This window comes from Trichechus manatus, unplaced genomic scaffold (assembly GCF_000243295.1).
Source record: "Trichechus manatus latirostris isolate Lorelei unplaced genomic scaffold, TriManLat1.0 scaffold00009, whole genome shotgun sequence".
Lineage (NCBI taxonomy): Eukaryota > Metazoa > Chordata > Mammalia > Sirenia > Trichechidae > Trichechus > Trichechus manatus.
In genome coordinates, this window is record NW_004443945.1 from 33,651,956 (window position 1) to 33,675,858 (window position 23,903).

The 23,903-nt window shown below is 39.2% G+C and overlaps 1 protein-coding gene across 1 annotated transcript in view; it reads right to left on the reverse strand.

Moving 5' to 3' along the window:
• The window catches only part of ATP6V0D2 (ATPase H+ transporting V0 subunit d2), a 57,715-nt gene extending 45,419 nt beyond the window's left edge, over window positions 1–12,296 (reverse strand). Inside the window, exon 1 of the mRNA XM_004370794.2 lies at window positions 12,123–12,296. Within this exon, the coding sequence (XP_004370851.1) occupies window positions 12,123–12,252 (130 nt within the window). The 5' untranslated portion in view covers window positions 12,253–12,296. The remainder of the gene's footprint in view (window positions 1–12,122) is intronic.
• Window positions 12,297–23,903: the final 11,607 nt, after the last annotated feature.

Below are 23,903 nucleotides of genomic sequence, written 5' to 3' on the forward strand. Positions count from 1 at the left end.
AGACTGGTTCAAATCTAGGAAGATAAGCATAAATTTCAAGGTAACCACAAAGAAAGTTAACAAACCTACTCATCAAAATACAGAAGAAAAACATAAAGTCTCAGTAAAAACAAAACCTACAAAAAAAAAAAGAAATGAAAAAAAATCCATAAACAAAAGGAACTCAGCACAGGAGAGTAAGAGGAACAAAACTGGAGGACATTACGCTGAGCGAAGTAAGTCAATCACAAAAGGACAAATATTGTATGAGACCTCTACTGTATAACTCATACAAAAGTTTACACACAAAAAGAAACAATCTTTGCTGGTTATGAGGGATGGGAGGGGTGGGGGGAACTAAATAGATAAGTGGTAATTTTGGTGAAGGGTAAGACAGTACACGTTAGTGGGGAAGCCAGCACAACTTGTACAAGGAAAGGTCATGGAAGCTCCATAGACACTTCCAAACTCCCTGAGGGACCGAATTGCTGGGCGGAGGGCTCTGGGGACCATGGTCTCAGGGAACATCTAGCTCAACTGGCATAACACTGTTTATAAAGACAATGTTCTACATTCTACCTTGGTGAGTAGCATCTGGGGTCTTAAAAGTCTGTGAGCATCCATCTAAGATACTCCACTGGTCTCATCCCTTTGGGAGCAAGGGAGAATGAAGAGAACAGGATACAAGGAAAAAATTAGTCCAAAGGACTAATGGACCACAGCTACCAAGGCTTCCACCAGACTGCGTCCAGCTAGATGGTGACGGATACCACCACTGACTGCTCTGACCGGGATCACAAAAGAGGGTCCTGGACAGAGGTGGAAAAGGATGTAGAACAGAATTCTAACTCACAAAAAAAGAGACCAGATTTACTGGCCTGACAGACTGGAGAAATTCTGAAAGAATGGCCCCTGGACACCCTTTTAGCTCAGTGGTGAAGCTCCTCCTGAAGCTCACCGTTCAATCGGGGATTGGACAGCGTCATAAAACAAAACAAGACTAATGAGGCACAGCAGTCCAAGGACAAGGACTAGAAGGCAGGAGAGGATAGGAATGCTGGTGATAGGGAACCCAAGGTTGAAAGGGACAGTGTTGACATGTCATGGGGTTGTTAACCATTGTCATAGGGGAATATGTGTACTAACTGTTTAATGAGAAACTATTTGTTCTGCAAACCTTCATCTAAGGTACAAAAAAAAAAAAATTATCTATGTGAGATCAAATTGACAACAGCAACTCAAAAGATTTGATCAGAAGCCTAGGGGACAGTGAGTTGAAGATAATGGTGATGGTATAATTTGGAAAAGGATACTGAGAATAGCAGCACAACTGGAAGAATGTAATCGATGTCACCGAATTGTACATGTAGAAACTTTCAAAATGGTGTAAATTTAGCTGTGTATATTTTCACCAAAAAAAGATCCTCAAGGTCGAGAAGGGAGAGTGTTGACATGTCATGGGGTTGTTAACCAATGTCATAAAACAATATGTGTACTGACTGTTTAATGAGAAACTATTTGTTCTGTAAACCTTCATCTGAAGTACAATAAAAAAATTTAAAAAAAAAATCTTAAGGACGCAGTTAGAGCCAATATAGCATCCTGGAAATCAGTAAGTCATGATTGTTTTATTCAAACATTTATTAAGCATCTACTACTGCTGTCAATGGCCTTGGTAGCACAGTGTTTAAGCATTTGGCTGCTAACCAAAAGGTTGGCAGTTCGAATCCACCATCTGCTCCTTGAAACCCTACCGGGTAGTTCTACTCTGTCCTATAGGGTCACTGTGAGTCGGAATTGACTTGATGGCAATGGGTTTGGTTTTTTGGGTTTACTGCTGTCGGTTACAGGAAACCCAAAAATGAACCATACATATTCCTGGTACTGAAGGAAACTCACAATCTGGTAGAGAAGGAGATACTACAAACAGAGAAGTCAAACAATGTGATAAGTTCAATGATATAGATAAGGACCTTGATTTATGGGAACATAGAAACTGAAGGAATGGAACTTGTGAGAAGTCCGGGAAAGTTTCCCGAAGGAAGTTAAACTAAATAGAGATGAGCCTTAAAATATCATGTTAGAGTAGGAGGAAGACATTCCATGAATTAGTACAGGTATAGTACGTGCAAAGGATCCCTAGTGGTGCAATGGTTAAGCACTCGGCTGCTAACTGAACCCACCAGTAGCTCTGAGGGAGAAAAGACCTGCGATTTGCTCCCGTAAAGATTATAGCCTAGGAAAGCCTATTGGGCAGTTCTACTCTGTCCTTAGGGTCGCTATGACTGAGTCGGAATTGACTGGACAGCACACAACAACAACATGGTATGTCCAAGAAGCTTAAAGCAGCTCAGTGTTGCTGAAGCATTAACGAGAGAAAGGGAGAGCTAAGAAATGAAGCTAGGGAGGTAAACAGGGTTGGCTTGGTATAACGTCCTTTCTGCTGTGAACAGGGACCCACTATGGGGTACAAATTGATCGCTCTGGTACCTGAGGAGGGCAGGCAGGGAGAGTGGGTCTACAATCAGGCACAATGTAGTTGTGTGGTGGAGATTCAGTTTACGGGCATTCTTCCACGTCTGGAGTAGATTATGCATCTGAAATGCTCATTCTTTGACTGCAGAATTTATTTGTTCAATTATCTATTTAATAAACTTAAAACAATTATACTTTTTGGTCACATCTTGTTTGGCTTTTATTTTGGCAGTTCAGGTATTTATGCAACTTGACAGTTTGCATTCCCAGCACAGGAATATTTGCCAACAGAAGTGTCACAAATGGTATTTCTTTCAAAACCATGATATTTTGCTCATGTAACATATGTCTGTTTTAAGCAGAATAACATTCAAACCTTTCAGCTGCCAGTGAGATCCTGAAAGTAAATGTCCCAGGCGTTTCAGAGCCTGTAGGAATCTTGTTAATACTGTAGTTGGCAGAGAGGCAAAGAGGAGACAAGAGGAAACCCCTCTTCTTCAACCAACAAGAATTTGAGTCCAGAGGGACACTTGCATTTAGATTCTAAAAAAATCTTAGGATCTGAAATATTTGTTCTGATGTGATGATAAGCCAGTTGCCTTGAGTCAATTCCAACGCATGGTGACACCATGTGTGTCAGAGTAGAACTGTGCTCCACAGAGTTTTCGATGGCTGTAGGTTTTCAGTTTTTGGAATGTCTCTCTGAAATGCTTTCATGATTTCTACATAACTTATTTAATAGTACTTGTTGTTGTTAGCTGCCATCGAGTCAGCCCCTGACCCGTGCACAATGGGATTGGACCATTATGATCCATCAAATCTCATCATTACTCAAACATCATTGAAAACTCTTCCTCCTATATCATTATCTGTAAAACAGACACTTCTTCCTCTATTTCTGCTAACTTTATTAGTACCCCTATAATGCTGAAACTTCAGTGTCTCTTTGGTGCTTTATTACTCCAAATCCTCTGAATTGTTCCTCCATTTCTTTAGATTTCCACTCCTTACTCCCTGGTTTAGGATCTGATACTTGAATTTCTGTGGCTGTGTCTTAATTTCTTCTCCCACTCCTTTCTCCACACCTGCTCCCTGCATCAGGTTTCCTAAGAATTGTTTTGATCTTGTAATGACCCAAGTATCTTGGAGCAACTGAGCATTTTGGGCAGATTAAGAAAACAACTTTTGTAATATTCATATTTTATCACTGACAGAAGGGTTTTAATATACATTATCTCTTAACCTTAACAATAATCTTCATTTCATAGATGAAGAAATTGAGGCACAGAGAAGTAACATGTTTAGTTCACCAGTTCTCCCTGCCTGCCTAGAATGTCTTCCCATCCCAATTCACCTCTTCCACTCCCTAGTGCCATTGGCCTTTTCACAGTCTATTATCGTTTAGGTTCACATTTGAGTGTATCTGCATAACCTTCACCTCACCTGAGGTGTTTTTTCCGTCTCTGGACATTAATTACTGTTTGCATTCTTGTCTATAAGTTTGAACTGTTCTTGTACTTTTAATGACCAGTTTTTTAACTTATTTACGATATCCTTTCAACTAGACAGTTGCTTAGGGAGTGAATATCATCTTATTCTTTTTCATACTCTCCACAGCACCTAACACAGTAAAATCAGTGAAAGTAGGAACCTGTATAAGGCAGAAACCTGTTAGAGAAGGAAAACTCAAATATTTTCCACTAAAACGAGTGACAGAAAAGTGGTAAGACTGCAGTCTGTCAGATGCGGAAAACTCACAAGACCCTGAAAAACAAAGCAGTCCCATTGAGTTCTGGCTCTCACGTTTCACTGTATAGTTATTGTCATATAGATGACCCTCAAATATTAGTAGATTCAATTTGTAATTAAAACCTGGGCTCAGTGTGGGATGTGCAGTCACACAGCACTTCATCATGTAGTTCAGTGAGTGTTAATCAAACCAAACCCGTTGCCTTCGAGTTGATTCTGACTCATAGCAAGCCTATAGGACAGAGTAGAACTGCCCCATAGGGTTTCCAAGGAGCAGCTGGTGGATTCAAACTGCCAACATTTTGGTTAGCAGCCGAGCTCTTAACCACTGTGCCAACAGGGCTCTCAGTGAGTGTTAACAGTGTTAAAATGCCTCATTTAGATTCTTCTATACCAGAAAGAATATTTCCAAAACAAACTGGTACTCTCTGAAGGAGAATGGAATCAACTAGAGTCATATACCAAACACCATTAGCCAAAATCAATGAAATGGGAAGAACTATTTCAGGAATTCAAGTCTAGCAAACGAGGGGAAACTAATACAGGCAGTCGGTGGATTATGAATGAGTTCCGTTCCTAAATCTGTCTTTAAATTGAATTTCTACGTAAGTCAGAACAATTAGGTACAGTTCATACCCAATGTTAGTCAAATGTTTATCTTAGTATATAGTATACCTTTCTATGCATAAAAAACATTAAAGACACACTTTCAGATACGTTAAAACATCTTTAACATAATAATACAGTAATAACAATAATAATAATGTTTTTATGCACATCACAAAGTAGAGCCCGTTTGTTATTACAAACCATTGTATGTATGTCTAATCTTTAATATAATAGGCTTTATGGGGGTTGGTTTGTAACTACAGGTTGCGTGTAAGTCAGATGCTCTGTAACCGGGGACTGCCTGTACTGGTTATACATACACTTCAGTTCATGGGGTGTATCCCAGGAATACTTAAGATTTATAGTTTACAAAACATCTTCAGAGATTTCTGATTATCCAGGTAACAAGGAGTTAGTCCAGGGAGATATCTAAGTATCAGATAAGAAAACACCATACTAAAGGTTAAGCAGTTTGCTTCATGTTAGAATCAGGTAGTGGAAGAGTCAGGACTTAAACCTCAAAACATGCAGACATTTCTTTGTATATTTTTGAATTCTTACTATATGCAAAACCCAGCCTTAGGCACAGGGAGGTGGGGGGTGGAGGATGCCAGAGAAAAGTGTAAGGCATGATTTCTGCCCTTGAGAAGTTTACGGTATAGGAGATAGATCTATTTACTTAGGATTCTGAGGATACGCTTACAAGGTAGAGATTAAAAAAAAAAACAAAAAACCAAAAACCTGTTGCTGTGGAGCCGATAGGACAGAGTTGAACTGCCCCATAGGGTTTCCAAGGTTGTAAACTTTATGGAAACAGACTGTCACATCTTTCTTCCAAGGAGCAGCTGGAGGATTCAAACTGCCGACCTTTCTGTTAGCAGCCAAGCTGTTAACCCACAGCACCACCAGGGCTCCTTAAGGTAGATACAGGCCATAAAAAAACAGTAACAAAAACAAAAACCAAGACAATTGCCCTAAAGTCAATTGCGGCTCATGACGACTCCATATGTTTGAGAGTAGAACTGCACACTCCATAGATATTTTTTCCTTTAAAAAAATTTGCTCCTTCAACACCATCAGTGTGTGCCACCACTGTGTGGCCTTTGCTTACGCTTGGAGTCTTCCTTAGCAGGAATAAGTCTGGGATGGGGAAGCAGAGCCTAGTTTCAGCATTTCTAATGCTAAATGAATCAAATTTGGATCAGAGAGAAAGGTGGAAATTGCAGGATGGGGTTAGGTTAGAACAAGCAAGTTGAGGAGCTAGAACAAGCTCTCAGAGCAGGAGCCGAAGGCGTTGGCTGACGTCTCACCTTTGATTGCCGAACCAATTCAGACAAGGACACAAGATTGGAAGACGGATCAAAATATTTCTTTAATATCTAACAAGTATGTATGTATTAATATAGCTTTGACTCATTCCCTCAAAATGTCAACTTTGGCAAGGCTGCAAGGAGAGTTTTTGCAGAGTGATTATTATTTAGCTCCATAGGGTTGTCGATGACTGTGATCTTTCACCTCTGGGTGAATTCAAACCACCAGTCTCTCAGTTAGTAACCAAGTGTTTACCTGTTCGCATCCCCCAAGGACTCCCGAGACAGGCCACACTGCCTTTTAAACTAAGAGTAAAGCTTATGATGGAAGCCATTGAAGTATTTTTGAACAAAGTGACAAAACTGGATTTGCATTTTTAATACAAGGAAGAAAAAAATAAGTGCTATAATTAGAGGAATAAATAATGTCTAAGGAAGCATACAGGAAAGCTCTAGGAAATAAGAGTCTTTCTCCTTTTTATTTTTACTTTTAATTTTAAAATATATAGTAGGTATACAGCAGTCACCCACACCACCCAATGCAGTCTCTGGATGGCGCAAGCAGTTAAGCGCTCCTCTACTAGCCGAAAGGTTGGCAGTTCAAACCCACCCAGAGGTGTATCGGAAGACTTTCTTTTGGATCCTTTCATTGTTACTTTGTATTTAGACAAACATACGGGATATATTTATTTATTTATATTCCCTTGATTTTATCAATTAATATATTTTGATGATATTTCCATATCAGAGAGCTTCCTCATTCTTTTGCTTTAATAGCTGAAGAATATTATGTGAATAATGTATAATTTATTTAAGCAGTTTCATGTAGATGGACGTTTGATTTGTTTCCATCTTTTGATATCACAAACAATGCTACGTGAAGAGTTTTGTACACCTGTCATCTCTCATGTATGCAGATGGGACTTAGAATTCTCTGTGGGACTTAGAATTCCTGTGCCAGGTATGTATGCATTTGAAATTTTGATAGGTATTGATTGTCCTCTTTAAAGTTTTCTTATTTTTCTAATATTTTTATTCTTTAGAGTGAAGGTCTCTTTAGGGCAGAGAATATCCCTTATTCTTCTTTGCTTTGACCCTAACTACCAAACGAAAAACCAACCCGTTGCTGTTAAGTCAATTCCGACTCATGGCAAAGTCATGTGTTACAGAGTAAAACCGCTCCATAGGGTTTTCTTGGCTGTAATCTTGACAGAAGCAGATTGCCAGGTCTTTCTCCCACGGAGCCACTGGGTGGGTTCAAATCACCAACCTTTTGGTTAGTAGTCTAAGGCAAACTGTTTGCACTACCCAGGGACCTTCTGACCCCAGCTAGAAAGTACTTGATATACAGTTGTTGAATTAAAACACAAGTGGAACAGGAATGAAGGTGATGTCCCTTGTGACATAATTGTTAGTAAGGTATAATCAGCTACCCTCAGTCCCTTCCAAAAAATTATGGCCAGTAGGACAAAGTAGAAGCTCACTCTAGTATGTTCTCACCATATCCTGAGAGCCAAGTGGACACGTTTCCATATATTTTACAAAAGACTATTCATTACTAAATTCTCGAGCTCTAAAATGTTAGTTTCACCGCCACCTCTTTTTCAAAGAGGAAAAAATATTTACAATATGATTTAGGAAATAATATTGAAGTTATTATTCCCTGTCCTTGAGCATAGAGAATGTGACCCAGGTGAAGCTGGGCTCTCAAGGACTCACAAGGACACATCAACTGGGCCTTGAGGTATAAAGACAATAGCTAAGATAATCTTGGAAAATATCTTTTACAGAAACTTTCACATAAAGCAAATCAAACAGAATACAAAAGACTTTCTACACTTTTTCTATTAGCATTTAGTGAATAGAAATTTGTTGGACCAGTGAAGACCCTCCTGACGCTCGTTACTGAAAGCTGTACCAATGATTGTTAAGAAAGACAATTCAATACGTAGGATCACAGTTTCTAGCCAATCTGAAAAGGCTAAGCTTTCAATGGTTTTGACCATTTGTAATCTTAATATATACTGATGATTCTGTAATGGTCTTTTGGACTTGAGCAGACATGGCTGTGGTGGCATGCTTGTCCATTTTCCCATTCTTGCCTGTTCTGTAATATTCTTTGGACTTGGACAGACATGGCTCTAGTAACATGCTTGTTCATTTTCCCACTTTTGCCTGTTTTGTGATATTTCCTTGAACTTTGACAGACATGGCTCTGGCAGCATGGTTGTCTGTTTTCCACTTTTGCCCCTTTGAATATATGCCGAATAAAACTTCCTTTTTTCTTTACTAAATTTTGTGTGTTTTTAACAAACATAGCAGTCTTAGCTGTATTCAAAAACAACATTCCAATGAAAATAGTAGTGTTTACTCTTTTAGATATATATTTTATGTCACTCTAAGGTTATGATTTTGGTTCAAAGCCACTTTAAAGAACTTAAAATTTCTTTATGAATACCACCTCCAAACAGAACCAGTGACAAAGGCAACATGAACTAGCTTCCCTCTTTTGTACGTAGGAAAGACTGGGTCACAGGGAGTTCTAGTGACTGGTCAAGGTTATTCTGTTAGTCAGGGGCAGACATTGGAATAGATGAATATTTCTGACCACACTCACACAATTATGCACACGATTAAGCACAGTTATGCAGACTAGGACTTTTCAAGGCTTTTCTGTACAACATTTATTTTCTCTTTTTCAAAATTTACCCAAAAGCGTGTGATCCTTTTAAGTGGTTCAAAAACAATGTGTTGATATCAGAACACTTTTCTTCTAAAGACGAGATGACTTTAAAAGATTAAATGAAAATTTAATCTTTGCCAAGTTAGCTTTTCTTTTAGTGCCTGCTTTAACATACAGTGGAGCCTGGATGGCGCAGTGGTTAAGAACTCTGCTGCTAACCAAAAGGTTGGCAGTTGGAATCCACCAGCTGCTCCTTGGAAACCCTATGGGGCAGTTCTACTCTGTTCTGTTGGGTTGCTATGAGTCGGAATCCACTTGATGGCAATGGGCTTGGGTTTTAGTTTAAAATACAGTAGTACAATAATGACACTACTTTTCTTTATAATTTGTATGAGATATAAAAACTATATTCATATTCGTATGAAGTGCAAAAGTAAACAGAAACACATGTTTTGGACAAAAATAATATCTATCTGAACAAATGTCCTTGATTTCTTGTCTTCAACTATCAATCCAGCTCAGAAGCTGGCTAGGTTTCTAAGTGCATTCACAGATGCAACAGTTGCATTGCCTGTCATGAATTATTTATTTCCAGATACCCTATGAAACAATCAGGTAGGACAGTCCTTATTTCTAGAACAAAATGGAGCGGACATCAACTCAATACAGAACTGTTCATAGATCTTCAATTCATATTCAGGAGGCAGTGACATGTTAGAGGGGAAAAAGAGACCCAGATATCTCTATCTTCTATGGCTGACAGTCTGTTAGGTTGGTTACCACCATTATAAGCCACAGTGTCCTCGACTGTTAATTTAGAAAATGAAATCATTGTTTAGATCAATTTTCTCAACAACCATTGTAACCCATACATGGTTTGATGACTCATACTTACTATTTCTGGAAGTCTCCAAACAGTAGAATAGCACACAAATTCAAATATGACTGAAATGAATCCAAAAATTTGGGGGAGAAAAGAAAGGTAGAAACCACGAGGTAAAATGACACTGGCAGGGTGCAGGGATAGGCTTGGGGGCAGGGGCATGAACTCCCTGACATTGTAGGGAAAATTCTGTATGTACGCACGTATGTGTATTTTTCTGGTTAAGAGCTCGGCTGCTAACCAAAGATCGGCAGTCACCAGCCGCTCCTAGGAAACCCTATGGGGCAGTTCTACTCTGTCCTATACAGTTGCTATGAGTCCGAATCGGCTCAACAGCAACGGGTTTGGGTTTTTTTTTTTTTTCGGTCATGCTTCGGATCTTCAAAACGGTCTGAAACCTTTCCTTCTCTTCCAAATTGAAACTGAAGGTACCATAATCATCTAAGTGCGGACACAGATGTTGTTAAGTGCTGTTCAGTCGGTTCCGACTCACAGCGACCCTATAGGACAGAACAGAACTGCTCCACAGCGTTTCCAAGCAGCGGCTGGTAGGTTCGAACTGCTGACACTTTAGTTAGCAGCCTGAGCTCTTAACCACTGCACTAACAGGGGGCCAACATAGATAGATCTGTTAACTTCTGTTCCTTCCTCCTCCCTCAACTGAATCATTTGGTCAAAAGGTCCCTTGGCAGAAAACACTTGGGAACAACATTTAAATTCCTGATTTTAATTTTTTACCTTTATATTATCTGGAATTCTTTATATAACTTTAGAAAGGCTGCCCTTGGTTTCTCTCTTTACTCTTTTGTAAGATGGCTAAACCGTATTTTGTATCACAAAGATATTTTGTTTTAGTTTAAGTTTGCATTCCTTTGCACATTAAATTCATTCGAATGGCTTCTACAGAAGAACTTACTCTGTCCCATGTTCTTTAATGTTTTCTACCTCAATTTATGTAGATTTTGTATATATTATTAACATTCTCCAGTCACCAAATTCCTAATTTAATATGCTGAAGTGATTAAGGATTTGGGATTACGTGTAGCCAACAGAATTAGTTGTTATCATCTGAGAGAATCAAAATTTGGGCAGGTCCACAGTGACTGGCTTTAACAGGTCAGAACCATAAACAAGTGACCTCTGCAGCGTTCAGCTCGTCTGAAGCAACCTATGAAGTCACCTTCACAACTGTTTTTTTCCTGCTTGCCTTTCAAATACTCTTCCTAGGAAGCTTGATATTTACTGCTTTAACTAGAGTAATCTGGTAGTTTCAGAGCACTTAACTGACATACATTCAGTTCTTAAACATGTCTCAAAATGAGTGAGTGTAGCTTTTTTAATAATAACAATACTATTACAGATGTGAAATCATCTTGGTAAAATTTTGAATATACTGTGGCTTAAAGCATTCTCTCATATACACTCTCATTCAATTATCCTTACAACTTGGCAAAGCAGGCATTTCCATCACATTTTACAAATGAGGAATCTTTAAACCCCAGGTCATTTACCCAGACCTGGCAGAGGTCTAAGCTGGAACTTTAGAATCGGGGTTGACCCCAAAACTGGTACATCTCTTAATTCTCTCTTAAGCTTCAGCTAAAGACAAATTTCAAACTCCCCAATCAATAACCTAACTAACCAGTTGCTATTGAGTCAATTCCAATTCATGGTGACCCAATGTATGTCAGAGAAGAAACTTTCTTCCAGGCCCTTCTTCCCAGGTACCTCTAGGTGGACTTAAACCTCCAACCTTTTGGTATTAATTGTTTGCGCCACCCAGGAACACCCCCGAATCAACAGATACTGAAAAACTGGGTATAGAGTAAAATTCTCTAGACCAGGCCTTGTTAGCATTTTTTTTTTTTTCGGTGTTGGCCCCTTGGCAGTTTGGTGAAGCCTATGGACCTCTTTCTCCAAATAATATCATAAATGTGTGTAATAAAAATATACAGGCTTAAAAGGAAACCAAATATATTAAAATATAGTTATCAAAATATTTTTAAAATGTGCAATAAATGCTGTGCTTCTTTATCAAGACATTAAATACCAAGGTCAAAAGATGAGTGTAATATCTATTGTAATTTTGAAATAGTGAAAGCACAAATGTATTTCAAGGTATCTGCAAGAACTATAAAGGGATATAAAAATGCTGATAATTTCTACTGACGACAAAGTCACAGGTATTGTTAATACTAACCACTGTGATTTGTTGTCTAGACTGATAATGGAAGGAAATGCTAAATCTCACTTAAGAGAATATTGAAAATATAGATGCAATTTTTTTTCCTCTTTCAAGTTCATGTACCCCTGAAGTCCATACCCTGGGAATAAGGACCTATTCCGGACACTCCGGCCATGGAAACATGCGTACGGAAGGAGACATCATTCTGTTTTTTTTTTTTTTTTAAATGGCGAGAAGAGTTGCACGTACCTTCTAAGTTCTCACACTGGACCAGGTTGATGTAGTCTTGCTGGGTCAGGAGGCTGGCTTTGCACCCTCGCACCAGGCCTTCCAGGTAGCCATGGTCTACGTTGAAGTACAGCTCCGCACTCTCAGGCATGGGGGAGGAGATCTCAGCCGACTTAGGCTGAAACAGACCTGTAGTCCTGGTTAGCCCCTGAAGACTTTTACTAGTCTGGAAAGAGTGCTCCTAGTTATTAGGCAGAACAAGCAATTTGTCAGCTGATAGTCAGGATTTTCATGACTAGTTTCCCCCGGTTTCTGTGGCTTTCAGCACAGCAGGTTTTGTTTTTACAGCAACAGTGAATCAGCCAGATGACCCAAGTACACCCAGGAGGCAAACCACTACGAGGGGAGGGAGAGTCACAGGGAGGGAGGGTCAGGGCTTAACCCCATCTCCTCCCATTGAAACTGACCCCTCCCCAGCTTTGCTATTAGAAAGCTTGAAATCCCTGACTGTTTTATAAACATTTCTTCCCCTACCCAAGCTTTAACCTAAATTCAAGTGCTAATTGAAAATCACATTTGTTCTAAAATTTCTCGAGGACTATTAATATGAAGAAAAAGCCTGTTTTTTAAGTATGAACTTATGCGAGTAGATCATATATGAGCAGGTAGTTTGAAGAATCTTGAGATGCTAATTCTGAAACACAGTTGTTTGTAAAACAACTCAAAATTGCCAAAAGCTGGGAGCTGCTTCTTACTCAGTAAGGGGCCGTGCCCCTCCCCCCAAAAAAACCCCCAACGTTTGAAGCAGGTACTACCATTCTATAATAATAAGCCACTGCATTTGTAAAATTTGACCGTTTATAAGGTGCTCTTCATTTTCTTTTTCCCATTTGAATCTCACAATTACTCCGAGAAGTGTATCTGGACAGTGAGTATTATTAACCTGGTCACAGATAAGGAATTAGCTCTCAGAAGCTGTGATGTAGCCCAACTTGCATAGTTGGTTATACTCAGTTAAGCCAGGAATTAATCTAGACTCTCAGATTTTTATTAGATTGAAACAGGCTTTGGAGGTAGAGAAATATTTGGGGTTATTCTCTACAGCATTTTTCAAATTGCAGTTGCAACCTAGTAGTGGATCATGAAATCAAGATAGTGGATCACTCCAAACATTCAAAACAGATAGAACGGAAAATTTCAGACTGCTTAGCACATAGTTAAATGTTGTGAAAATTTTGTTTCATATGTATATACGTCTGTGTATGTATGTATATACCTTATTTTACCCAAATAATGCATACTTTCTGTGTTTGTTTGCCAACTTCACCCTCCCCCCATGAGGTATTTTCATAAGTGCTGTTATGCCAATTTTTTTTTACATGTTGCTGTAAAAAAAAAATTAGCATACTGTGCTTATAAAAATATCTTGGTCGAGGGATGGTACGGCTGGCAAACAAATGTAGAAAGTGCATATTATTTGCATAAAAATACGGTATATGTATATATATGGAGCCCTGGTGGCGCAGTGGTTAAGAACTACAAAGAGCCTTGGCGCTAACCAAAAGGTCAGCAGTTCGAATTCACCAGCCGCTCCTTGGAAACCCTATGGGGCAGTTCTACTCTGTCCTGGTCACTATGAGTCAGAATCAACTTGACGACAAAGGGTTTTATGTATATATATGCATATATGTATAACAACCAAAAATGAAACTAACTGCCATCAAGCCGATTCCTACTCATGGCAATCCTACATGTTGCAGAGTAGAACGGTGCACCGTAGAGTTTTCAAGGTTGTGACCTTTGGTAAGCAGATCGCCAGGCCTTTCTTCCAAGGAGCCTCTGTATGAGTTTGAACTGCCAACTTTTCAATTAATAGTTGAGTGCTTAACCATTTGTGCCACCTAGGGACTCCTGCATGTGTGTGTGTGTGAATGAGTCCCTGAGTTTGCAAACGGTTAAGCGCTCGACTACTGGCCAAAAGTTTGATGGTTAGAACCCACCCAGAGGTGCCTTGCAATGTAAAATTATTCTTACTATAGATCATGATAGAAATATTGGGACACGATTGCTCTGGCATAAGGTAAAATAGAAAAGACAGGAAAGGAACTACTAAGATTTGGACATGTTTGCTTGGGAAAGCCTGTGGAGTATCTAAGTTGAGATGTCCAACTGGTAGATCAGAACAGCAGGCATAGGATAAAACTAAACTCACCTGCGTGGCAGACAAGTTCCTTCAGGTTGTCTGCTCGCCAGTCTGCCCTTGATTTTTAGCTGTTTCTGTCATTTCTGTTTTTCTCTCTTTCTCTTTACACACCAACAATCCTCCCAGAAGAAGCCTCTTGATCTAGTGCCTCAGTGCCTCGGTATGACTGTTCTAGAGTAAATACAGTAAAGCACCTAGAAAAATGCCTGGCACAGAATCAGAGTGCAACGTATGTTATTGATTATTATCATTTCTTATTGGCTTTTCTTAAAAATTCCTTATCCTTCAAGTCTCAGTTTAATCATGTTGTCTAAACCATGGACTCTCAATGGGGGCAGTATCACCATGAAGGGGGTGAAAATTGGGAAGTGAAAAAAATCTTCCTCTTCATGTATAAAGCACAGCGTACGTATGGTATTAACATTTATGCAGGGAGACGCTATTAGAAAAAAATTGTCTAAAAAGGCTCCTTAAAAAAATCCGTTGTCGAGTTGATTCTGACTCATAGCGACCTCTATGAGGAGAAGTCTTCTTTCCCCACAGCAGGTTTATATTTTCTGAATGCACACTACTTCCATACATGAATTCTATTTCTGTTAGTTGTAATTGCAATTGTTTGCTTATTAAATCCTGGACACAAATGTTATCTCCATTTTACCAGCTGGACTACATTTCCGCCTAGGGTTATAAAAGCTGTAGTAGATATTGCTCAAATTCCCTCCTTATCTGGTTTTTCTTTGCTGTTTTTTCATGTGTAGACACCACTCCTCACTTATCAACATGGTTAGGTTCCAAAGACCAGTCATTATGTGAAAATTGGTGTTATGCAAAAATGGAGGATGTCTACATCATTATGTAACTGCCAAATTACATCATCACATAACTGCCAAACCACTGAGAATCATGGCCCAGCCAAGCTGACACATAACCTTAACCATCATAGTCAGCGTTATTCTTGCCTCACACTTCGGCATTCATTACTGCCAGATGAACGCCGTTAATATGCAAAATAGTAGGATAGTAGATTTTTTACTATTGTTGTAAATGTGAAATGTTGAATAACTAGATAGTCGATAAGTAAGGAGTAGGTGTATATGAATATTTTTAATAGTACTTTATTATGTTTCCAGTGAAGGTTTATACAGCAGTTTAGGTTCTCATTCAACAATCTCTACATAAGTTGTTCAATGACGTTGGTTACTTTTTTTACAGTGTGTGAACATTCTGATTATTTCCTACTTATATATATATTTTTAAATAAGTATAGTGTGGAAATTTAGAATCTAAGAGTTGGAAAGGACTTTAATGTTCTCTAACAATCTTCATATCAGAGCAAAAATCCACTCACTGCACGGCATCTCTGCAAAGCTGTCTCCTGCTTGAATGATTACTCTGATTGGGAGTTTCCATTCGGAAAATGCTGTTCATTTCATTTTTGACAGCTGTCACTGGTAGGAAGTTCATTCTTCTATGGAATCAAAATTCCTCATCACTTCCCAGACTGACTTTGTTTGCAACAGCATGATGAGTTTAACTTGTTATGGTTTTAAATATACAACCAATGAAAATGCCTTGTTTGTTGTTACTGAAATTTATATTAAGCCAGGTCTTTTATTCAAGTAGTTGATTCTTTGAGCCTAAACGTAAGAATTTATAAATAATTCCTCTCATTTTATCTGATTCTTCTGTTCCCCAGTTTCAGACTGCACAATTTTGTTAGCAATGTATTCTATAATCTGCTGTTTCGACTATCTGTCTTAGGGGTGTGGCCTCTATAAATTTGATGTTTGTCATCTTTATTTTCATTTAAGTTTTTGATAAATATTTTGAGCAGACCATGACCAAAAAGAAGGAACTGAAAGAATTCATAAACTCCTCTCTTCTCATTTGACTTCAAGTTACATAGAGGCTGAATTGTAATTTTAAAAACAATCCACTTTAATGCTAGCAACAATAATAGTAACAATCTAGCGAGTGGTTTCTGTGCACCTTGACACTGTGCTAAGTGTTCTCCACATATCGTGTCATTCGAAAATCACAGCAAACTTATTGTCTCACTTTCAAAGGCAGCTCAAAGAGGTTAAACAACTTACCCATGACCATAGCACTAAATAAGTGAGAAAGTCAGAATTTCAACCCAGATCTTCCCTGGTCTCAAGTTCACTGTCTTTATATTATGTTACATTGTCTTTTATCAAAATACAGTAATTAATGTAAATTAACAGTATATTATTCTTAAATATTTTAGATGGCATATTGGTAGTGGTGATACATATTAGAAATGAATTTTGTATTATTTTCCCTATTATCTGATCACCTATTTCCTTGTATTCCTTCTTGCCCACCAAAAGTCATCAATAATTTTTGTACTTGGTTTGCAGCAAGTGGAGGGATATGTGAGCACTTTAGGCTTGTGTTATACCATTAATTGAGAAAATGAGATTATAAACATTGGCAGCAAGGTGGCTGTAGAACACGTCCTGCTGGACCACGCTACAGCTGTAAGACAACACTCCAAATCTGCGTGGTGCTCACAGGTTGTACCCAATTTCCAGATAGCCAGGAGGCCATTAGAAAAACGGCACCAATAACTAACTTGGATTGCTCTGTAGATATCACGTCTTTCTGATCAGAGCCAGAACACACATTAGCACATAGAAAGTAACTTTTATTACTTACAAGAATCAGATGGCAGGCACCAGAAAAAGTTCCATCATGAGCAGTGCCCCTTCCAAAGCTGTCTGGGCAGAGATGAAGACTCTTCCTTGCACACCCCACTTTGTGCCATGGGTGAGGGGCTTAAATGGGACCCTACTTACTGCTGGTCTCCCCTTGGCCAGGTAGGTCCACTTAGGTGAACTGTAAGCTTATGCTATGTGTGTCCCTCCCGCAGCACAGCCGAGGAGACCAAGAAAACTTCCTCTCCCAGCTGTTTTATATCCCCAGCCTAAGTGACTAATTGCATCTTTTTAACCCTGCTAACAATCATTAGGCCTCAGCGGGGGTGGTGGTTTGTTCCAAGGCCTAAAGATGCCAGCAGGTAGAGGAATGGAGAAAACCATGACCGCCTGGCTTGTCCAAAGGCTTTGCTCCTCACAGTGCCTATTAAAAGTGACTTATTATTTGACAGGCCTACTTTCTCAGATTATTTCAACATATATTTTAAAGAACCTACTGTGCTGGGACTTGTGATAGGCACTGAGGTTAAAAAGTTGCTAAAGAATTATCTTTTTGCTTTCAAGGACTGGAAGGAAAAACAAGCATCAACAGTCAGTTACAACCAACGCGAAGCATGCCGTATAGAGAGATATGAGAGCAGAGAATCAGAAGCCTCTAACTTGGTCTGGGGAGTCAGGGTGACGGGGTAGGTCACAAGAGGTGACATTCATTCTGGGTCTCAAAGGAAGAGTAGGGTTCTGCCAAGCAGCAGTGCAAGAAAAGATTGCAGAAGGAAGAACCTATGCAGAGGTAAGGAGTTGCTAAAGAATATGGTGAGTTTCAAGGTCTATGAGAAGTTGAATGTGGCTGAGCCCAGGGTGGGAATGGTGGGCACTGAGCCTCCATACTCTGGCTGTTATTAGCATTCTGAAGATGACTTCTCTCACGTTAAATATGGGCCTTGTTTGGATCTTCCCTCCTGCACAGGTAATGGGGGACCTTGGGGAGATTCGAGTGCACCCTTTGGAGTCACACAGCATTCCTCTGCTGTGCCTGCCTTTTTACCCCACACTGCAGCAGGCCCTGGCAGGACTGTAGCCCTTAATCTTCGTGCCTTCTGTGGTTCTTTACTCTGGGCTGGTAGACACATAAGGATCAATCTTCCATGTCTCTTGGGAAGAGGGACTTCTAGAGTGAACTTTGGGGTGGTGGGCTTTATCCTCTTACTTCCCGGCAGCCCCATCCTACAATCTTGTTGTTGTTTAGTTGCTGTTGAGTTGGCCCTAGACACGTGGAAATCCCACTGACAAACAGAATGAAATGCTGCCTGGTCCTGTACCATCCCCATGATCAGTTGTGGATTGGATCATTGTGATTCATAGGGTTGTCACTGGCTGATTTTTGGAAATAGATCACCAGGCCTTTCTTCCTAGTCCATCTTGGTCTGGAAGCTGGGCTGAAACCTTTGTTCAACATCATAGCACCATGTAAGCCTCCACTGTCAGACAGGTGTTGGCTACACATGAAGTGTACTGGCCGGGAATTAAACCTGGATCTTCTGCATGGAAGGTAAGAATTCTACCACTGAACAACCACAACTTCCCCGCCCCCCTTACCCTGTGCTTTTTCCACTGCTCCTGAAGCACATAAGCAGGACATTTAAGTTTAGTGACTTTGTAGATGTCTAAGGGAGGAATAAAATGCCAGTTCTCCCTCTTTCAGGTATCTTCAACGTTTAATAATAATTTTCTTGGGGCCACCATCCCTTGGAAATAAGAAAACATCCCTCCTCACACACAAGACATTTTTGTCTCTCCCAACCACCCCCTTAGAGAAGCAGAAAAATGGGGGCCAGCATGGTAGTACGGCTTCTGCTGAACTGGAGCCTTTTGGTAGCCTCGTTGGAGGGTTTGGCTCATCCTGCCACTGGCACTTGTCCTTTTGTTCTTGGCTTTGGGCCTTAGTTCAAATTGTGACCCTTGGCTCCTAGCCCTGTTCTGATGCAGTAACTAGACAGAGCAACAGAGTCAAAGGGATGTTATCATTGAAGACAGAAGGGGAAAAACCAGAGGAAAGGGAGAGTTTTCTCCTGCTAAGAGGAGAGCATGAGAGTCTTTAAGGAAGAGGGGCTACTAAAAAGGAGGTGCAAGTGTAGATGCTTGAAGAAGGGGAGAAGTTAGAGAAAGGCAGTGCTGTGCTGCAGGCTGCTGCTACAGTCTCGTGAAAGTTAAATATTCAGGAATTTTGTGAGCTGATTGTTAAATACAACCACTGTTAAAATTTTAAATGGTATAAGCTTACAACTAAATAAATTATAAAAACAAACCTATCATTTCCTAGTTATTTTACTACGTTTTACTATTACTTATGCACTTGAGGTTATTTATGTCTCCTGTATCTTTATGGTAGATAGTCTATATAATGGTGTGTATCAAATAAAAAACAAATCCAGACTTAGTAAGGGAGAGGCTTTATTTAAAAGGATTATTGCAAGGAGGAGCAAGGGAAATGGGACTATTTCAATAAGAGGAGGGGAGCAATTGTTCTGATCATAAGATCAGCAAGAATATAAAAAATTAGGAAAAAGAAATTTTCTTTTATAGAGACAAGAATAAACAGGCTAGAAAGAACTGGTTGTGGAGAAGGGATGAAAGGGTGGTGTGATTGGATAGTAAATCACAGAGGGTTTTTACACTAAAGTCAGCCTATTCTTCAGAGGACCCCTAAGGAGGAATAGTATGTTGGCTCAGGGTCAGGGTGGGCCAAAATCCAGGGACTATGGGAAAAGAGAGAAGCCTAACCAGTTTACTTAACAAGGATTTTGTTCTGATTGATCAGTGTAAGCAGTGAGTTCAGCAAAATATTTATGAGGAAAAGAATGGGAATTTGGAGAGTCTGTGTCTGGCTTTGTCATAGGTAAACAAGGGACATACGTGAGTTCTATCTAAGTCATATGGGGAGGGTGGTTCTTTGCAGTAAGCTGTTTTCTGGAACACAAAGTGTGAGGGGGATTTCTTAATCTTGGCTGTTTTTCAAGATCACAGGATTCAGGTAAAATTCAACATTGTCATCTCTTCTGAATTCTAGGTTTGATTACTTCAATTTGGTAGCTTGAAAGCAACTACGGTGGGAATATTTATATCACAAAAATAAGTAAATGCTACAAATCAGGGCTTGATTTATTGTTTGGCTGATTGTCCCTGGGGGATGTAAATGGTTAATGTGCTCAGCTGATAACAGAAATGTTGGAGGTTCAAGTCTACTCAGAGGTGCCTTGGAAGAAAGGCCTGGCAATCTTCTTCTGATAAATTAGCCATTGAAAATGCTATGGAGCACAGTTCTACTCTGACACATGTGGGGTCACCATGAGTTGAAGTTGACTCTACACCAACTGTTTTTTTTAAGACAGTGATGGGGAAAATATTAATAACAGAAATTACACTTAAAAGCATGTGGTGTCTATAGTCATGACATTGTGAATTGTAAAAAAAGAAGTACACTTTCAGTACAGGTAGTCCCGGACTTACAATGTATTTGAGTTATGACTATGACGAACCACACTTTTTAATAATTGTACTACATACAATGTTAAAATATATCTGTAAGTTTATATGTAATGTTGAAGAAAAGCCAATGCCTTGCTAAACTCTGACATTGTTGCCAAACAATGTCCTTCAAACAGCCTCTGAGAGGTTCTTTAGAGGCAGAGTGTTATATAGGATGCACCTCTGAAGTGGGCCTAGGAGGCTATTCTTTTTTTTTTTTTTTTCTTTGTTATTTTTTTAATTGTGGTAAATATATATGTAACAAGTTATTTTCTATTTCAACATTCTTCATGTGTACCATTCAGTGACATTAGTTATGTTTATCACATTGTTTATCCATTATCACTATCCATTTCCAAATTTTCCCGTTACCCTAAAGGAAGTTCAGTCTCCCCTAACAGGATGCCATTCTTAATGATACAATCAAGGGCCATGTCAAAGCCCTTTCTTAATGCTATCAGCACTGTTTTTGCTTTTTTAACTTTTTGACCTTTTATTATGATCATGGATAATTTCAAACATACGTGAAAGAAAATAATGCTATAACTAACCACCATGTATCCATCACCCAGTCTATGGTATTGAATTGTGTCCACCAAAAATGTGTGTTGTAAATCCTAACCTCCATACCTGTGGTTAAATCCTGGTGGCATAATGGTTAAGAACTATGGCTACTAACCAAAAAATCAGCAGTTCAAATCCACCAGCCGCTCCTTGGAAACTCTATGGGGCAGTTCTACTCTGTCCTATAGGGTCACTATGAGTTTGAATTGACTCGATGGCAATGGGTTTGGTTTTGGTTTATACCTGTGGTTATAATCCCATTTGGGAATGGGTTTTCTTTTTTATGTTAATAAGACAGTATTACTGTAGGGTGTGTCTTAAATCGATCTCTTTTGAGATAGAGAAGAGATTAAACAAGCAATCGAGCAAGCAGAAGTGGGGGAAGAGAGATGTCAAGCCATATGAAGATCACCCAGGAGCACAGAAGCTCAAAGAGAGTAGGACCTTCCTCCAGAGCCAACACAGACAGAAAGACTTCACCTAGAGCTGGCACCTGGAATTTGGACTTCTAGCTTCCTAAACTTGAGAAAATAAATTTTTGTTTGTGGTATTTCTATTATAGCAGCATTAGATAACTAAGACATCCAGCTTCAATAATCATTCACTCATGGTAAATGCTGGTTCAGCTATTGGTTCAGCTATACTAGGGCTTGGTAAACATTTTCTCTAATTAGCCAGATAGTAAATATTTTCAGCTTTATGGGCCATCTGGTCTCTGTTATAACTACTCAACACTGCTGTTGTAGTGTGAAAGCAGCCATAGACAACACATAGTGGATGAGCATACTGTGTTCCAATAAAACTTTATTTATAAAAACAGATGGTGGGCCAGTCTTGGCCTGAGGTCTGTAGTTTGCCAACCCCTGACCTGTAATCTCTCCTACTTCCTTTCCACCCTGAATTATTTTTAAGTAAATCCAAAATATCATACTATTTCATCCATAAATATTTCAGCAAGTATCTCTAAAAGATAGACTCTCTTATAACATAATAACGATTCTATTATAATACCTAAACCAAAAAAAAAAAAAAAAAACAAAACACCAAACCCATGATACTTAAGGTTATTCCTTAACATCACCAGCTATCCAGTCAAAGTCCAAATTTCTTCAATTGTCTCATAATTTTTATTTGTTTAACATTTGGTTTGTTTGAATTAGGAGACACTGCAATTGGTTTATGTGTCTCCTAATTTTCTCTTAGGTCCCCCTGCCCTCCTCCTAAGCCCACTTTTTGTTTAAGAAACTGGATCACATGTCCTATAGAGTTTTACCCAATTTGGAATTTGCTGATTACCTCCTGAGGTGTCTTTTAACTTGCTTCTCTGCCCCCTCTAATTCCTATATACCGGTAGTTAACTCTGAAGGTTAGATCACTTTTATGCTCTATTTTTTTTTCAAGATCACTTCATAGCTGTATTGAATATTTCCATCAGGATGAATATAACATCTGTCTCTCTTTTCTGTGTCAGCAGCCATTATGGTCACCACCTAAATCCACTATCTCATTAAACCTGTTGCCGTTGAGTTGATTCCTACTCATAGTGACCCTATAGGACAGAGTAGAACTGCACCATAGGGTTTCCAAGGAGTGGCAGGTGGATTTGAACTGCTGACCTTTTGGTTAGCAGCTGAACACTTAGCCACTGTGCTACCAGGGCTCCACTATCTCATTAGGAGTAATGAAATGATAATATTTTATCATTCCTTCTTCATTTATTAACTGGAATACTTCTATAAAAAGAAACTTTCCATCATCAACTGTTGGTTACCCCAGTTTACAGTTTGTATGCGAAAAGCAGGATAATTACTTAAATGGTTCCCTTTATTTACCAGTTCTTAAATTAATGAATTAATTCCCTAGAGTCCTCCAAAAGTGACCAATAAGGGTTTTTAAAAAACGTATATTATTATTAATTTATCGATTTAAATATAGTCAATGTGTTCTTTTGACATAACCCTTGTAGTCTTTGAGCACTTCCCTGCTTTCTGGGATGACAGAGTGTTCCACGTTCATTTTGCACATTTTTTGTTCCAGACCTGGAATCAACCATTTCTCCAAGGAGCTCTGGTTTAACATGGCAGTTCTTCATGCTGTTCTGAGAAAGGCAAAGTCTCTGCAGTGTAGTCGGCAGTGCAGAAATTGGGATGATGGCCCCCACTCCTGTCTAAAAGCCAAGGTTAGTACATGCAGAGGGCAGATTTCTAAGAGCTTTCTGAGATTCCGGAGACATGCTAAGCATAGGGAACAGTGCTTTTGTATATGGGTATGGTGTTGTCCTTCCTTAACTTTTCCCTTCCGTACTTAAGTTTTTTGGAGTATCTCAAAACCCAACAAACAAAAAACCCCGTATCAGTCCAAGAAAAATTTTATGCTGAAAAAATTGAGTTTTTAAAGCCATGGGAACTTAACTCCTGTGTATATTCTTCAAGAATCCCAATTCGATTAAAGTGGATTACAGTGAGAAAAGCCATAAAGCAGGTGACTGTCTTCAGTACAAAAAAGCTGCAGGCAAACCAAGATTGCTCTCTTGATGCTGCTCTAGAACAGCTATCATGTAACCCAGCCAAAGCACAGTTCTGGTTCAACTTGCTTCTTAGAAACAAAGGAGAATTTGTGAACTGTCGTAAGAGTCATTGACTTTCTGGGCTGCTTCAGCCAGAAGGATCCCTTATGTTTGTGGTTAGAAGTGGGACCTTTTATGCTTTGTTGACTTTGGATAATTTAAAATTTTTAAGGGTGTTTTAATATTTTCTTATTCCTGAGGAGAAGACTAAAAATATTTCAGGTGTTGGCCAGCTAGTAAATCTTTCATGTCAGTGATTTGCATTG